Source organism: Aplysia californica, unplaced genomic scaffold, assembly GCF_000002075.1.
Source record: "Aplysia californica isolate F4 #8 unplaced genomic scaffold, AplCal3.0 scaffold00752, whole genome shotgun sequence".
NCBI lineage: Eukaryota > Metazoa > Mollusca > Gastropoda > Aplysiida > Aplysiidae > Aplysia > Aplysia californica.
Window position 1 is genome coordinate 181,574 of NW_004798022.1, and position 2,409 is coordinate 183,982.

Genomic DNA, 2,409 nt, shown 5'->3' on the forward strand with positions numbered 1-2,409 from the left:
CACACACGCATCCACCCACCCTCCCACACACACGCGCACACACACATACAGTCACACATTTTTGCGCACCCACACAACACTTACACACACACTCACACAAACACACAGCCTACCCCTCTACCCACACACGCAACCCCCACATCCACCCACATACAAACCAACCAACCAACAAACAAACAAACAAACTACAAGATTCTATTCCTTCTCTCCCCAGGTCCTGCGATCCATCATCGACGTAAACATGCCCAAATTCCTGGCCCACGACATCCCGCTGTTTAACGGCATCATCTCTGACCTGTTCCCCGGCCTACAACTCCCCGAGGCCGACTACAAGGTCTTCCTGGAGGCCATGGAGCGTGTGGCCGAGAGGAAAAACCTTCAGTTTGTCCCGTTCTTCTCTGAGAAGATTATCCAGACCTATGAAATGATGCTGGTGCGACATGGGTACGTCTTTGTGGCGTGCTGTCAGCTCAGTTAGGGGATCGTGTTGGGAAATGATGATGGGAATGACCCGGGTTCGAATCCCAAACAGGTGTTCTTGGAGTTGTGTTTGCTAAAAAAAACCTCAGGGTGCTACACAATGGCAACCAGCAAGTATCAAAGACGTTTTTAATGTGACCTTGTAAAACAATTCTTACTGCAAGGCTCATGCTCAATAAAGTTATCTTTTCTTTTCTTTTTCTTTGACTTCTTTCTTTATTTCTTCTTGTACTAATCCATACCTGACTAATAGTGAGCTCAGTGAATATGATGCAAGAAAGAAAAACGTCCAGTTTGTTGCGTTGTTCTCTGAGAAGATTCTCCAGACCTATGAGATGATGCTGGCGCGACACGGGTACGTCTTTGTGGCGTGCTATTTGCTCAGGTTGGGGGGGGGGTTGTGTTGGGAAATGATGAGGAGGATGGCCCGTGTTCGAATCCCAGATGGGTTCTTCGGGTTGTGTTGGCTGCTCAACAACCAGCAATGCGGCGCCACTGTTTTAGTTTCAGTGTGTGTGATGTTAGGTCATAGACTTTTTGACATGTCATCGTAAAACAATTCTTACTGCATGGATCAGTAAAGTCATCTTTTCTTTTTCTTTTACTTCTTTTTGTATTTTTTCTTGTACTAATCTATACCTGGCTAATGGTTATAAGCTCTGTGTCATGCAAGAGAGAAAAACCTCCAGTTTGTCCCGTTCTTCTCTGAGAAGATTCTCCAGACCTATGAGATGATGCTGGTGCGACACGGGTACGTCTTTGTGGTGTCCTGTTGTTTAAGATTTTAGTAGAGGTTTTACGGTGCTCGCAACTGCATTAGGTTATATGAGCGCCAAGGGGTGGATGTCATCAGAGAAGTCTTTACAGGGAATCAGACTTACTCTGCTCAGCTCGCTAGCTTCAACAGCACAATGGCTTCTTCTTTCCTATCAAACATCTATCGTCTTTATATCACCTCCTTCTTTTTTGTATTTGTTACTCCCTCGTAACACTTCTAATCTTCAGCATTTATATGACCTTATCGTGTTGCAAGTGCTGTAAAACACTTACTAAAACTATAGACCTACGAAATGATGCTGGTACGACACGGGTATGTCTTTGTGACGTGCTGTCAGCTCAGTTAGGGGGATTCATGGTGGGAAATGATGTAGATGGCGTTCGAGTCCCAAAGAGGTGTTCTTGAATGTGTGTTGTTTGTTCAAAAACAGGGTGCTACACAGCAGCGACAAGCAAGTATCATAGACTTTTTAGTATGACCTTGTAAAACAATTCTTACTGCAATTAAAGTTATCTTTACTTTTCTATTTCTTTGACTTCTTTTTGTATTTTCTTGGGGTACTAATCTACCCCTGGTTAATGGTTATAAGCTCCGTTGATATCAGGAAAGAAAGAAAAACCTCCAGTTTGTCCCGTTCTTCTCCGAGAAAATTCTCCAGACCTACGAGATGATGCTGGTGCGTCGTGGGTACGTCTTTGTGGCGATATATGACCTTATGCTGTTGTGAGCGCCGAAAAACCTTACTAAAACAAATACTTTGTGGCATGCTGTTTAAAAAAAAATTTAGTAAGGGTTTACGTCGCTCACAACTGCATAAGGTCATATGAGCGCCAAGGGGTGGATGTCAACAGAGAAGTCCTTACAGGGAATCAGGCTTACTCTGCTCACCTCTTTAGCCTCAACAGCACAAAGTCTGCTTCGACTATCAAGGCACCCCGGAAATAGAAATCTACAAGAGAGTAACAAACATACAAAAGAATCAGAGGAAGAATGATGATAGTGAGGATGAGGGAAGAAAAAGCAGCAGTTCTCTCTATCTCTCCCTCAGCTTCATGCTAGTGGGTGAGCCGTGGGGTGGAAAGACCCAAGTCCTACGGACACTGGCAGAGGGCATGACTCTAAACACTGTTTCTCTCTCTCTCTCTCTCTCT

General features: G+C 44.4%; 1 protein-coding gene across 1 annotated transcript in view; it reads left to right on the forward strand.

The window, feature by feature from the left end:
• LOC101848386 (dynein heavy chain 12, axonemal) overlaps positions 1-2,409 on the forward strand; it is a gene marked incomplete in the record, with an annotated part of 110,807 nt that overhangs the window by 48,937 nt on the left and 59,461 nt on the right. The window contains 1 exon segment of the mRNA XM_035972586.1: positions 215-444. Within this exon segment, the coding sequence (XP_035828479.1) occupies positions 215-444 (230 nt within the window).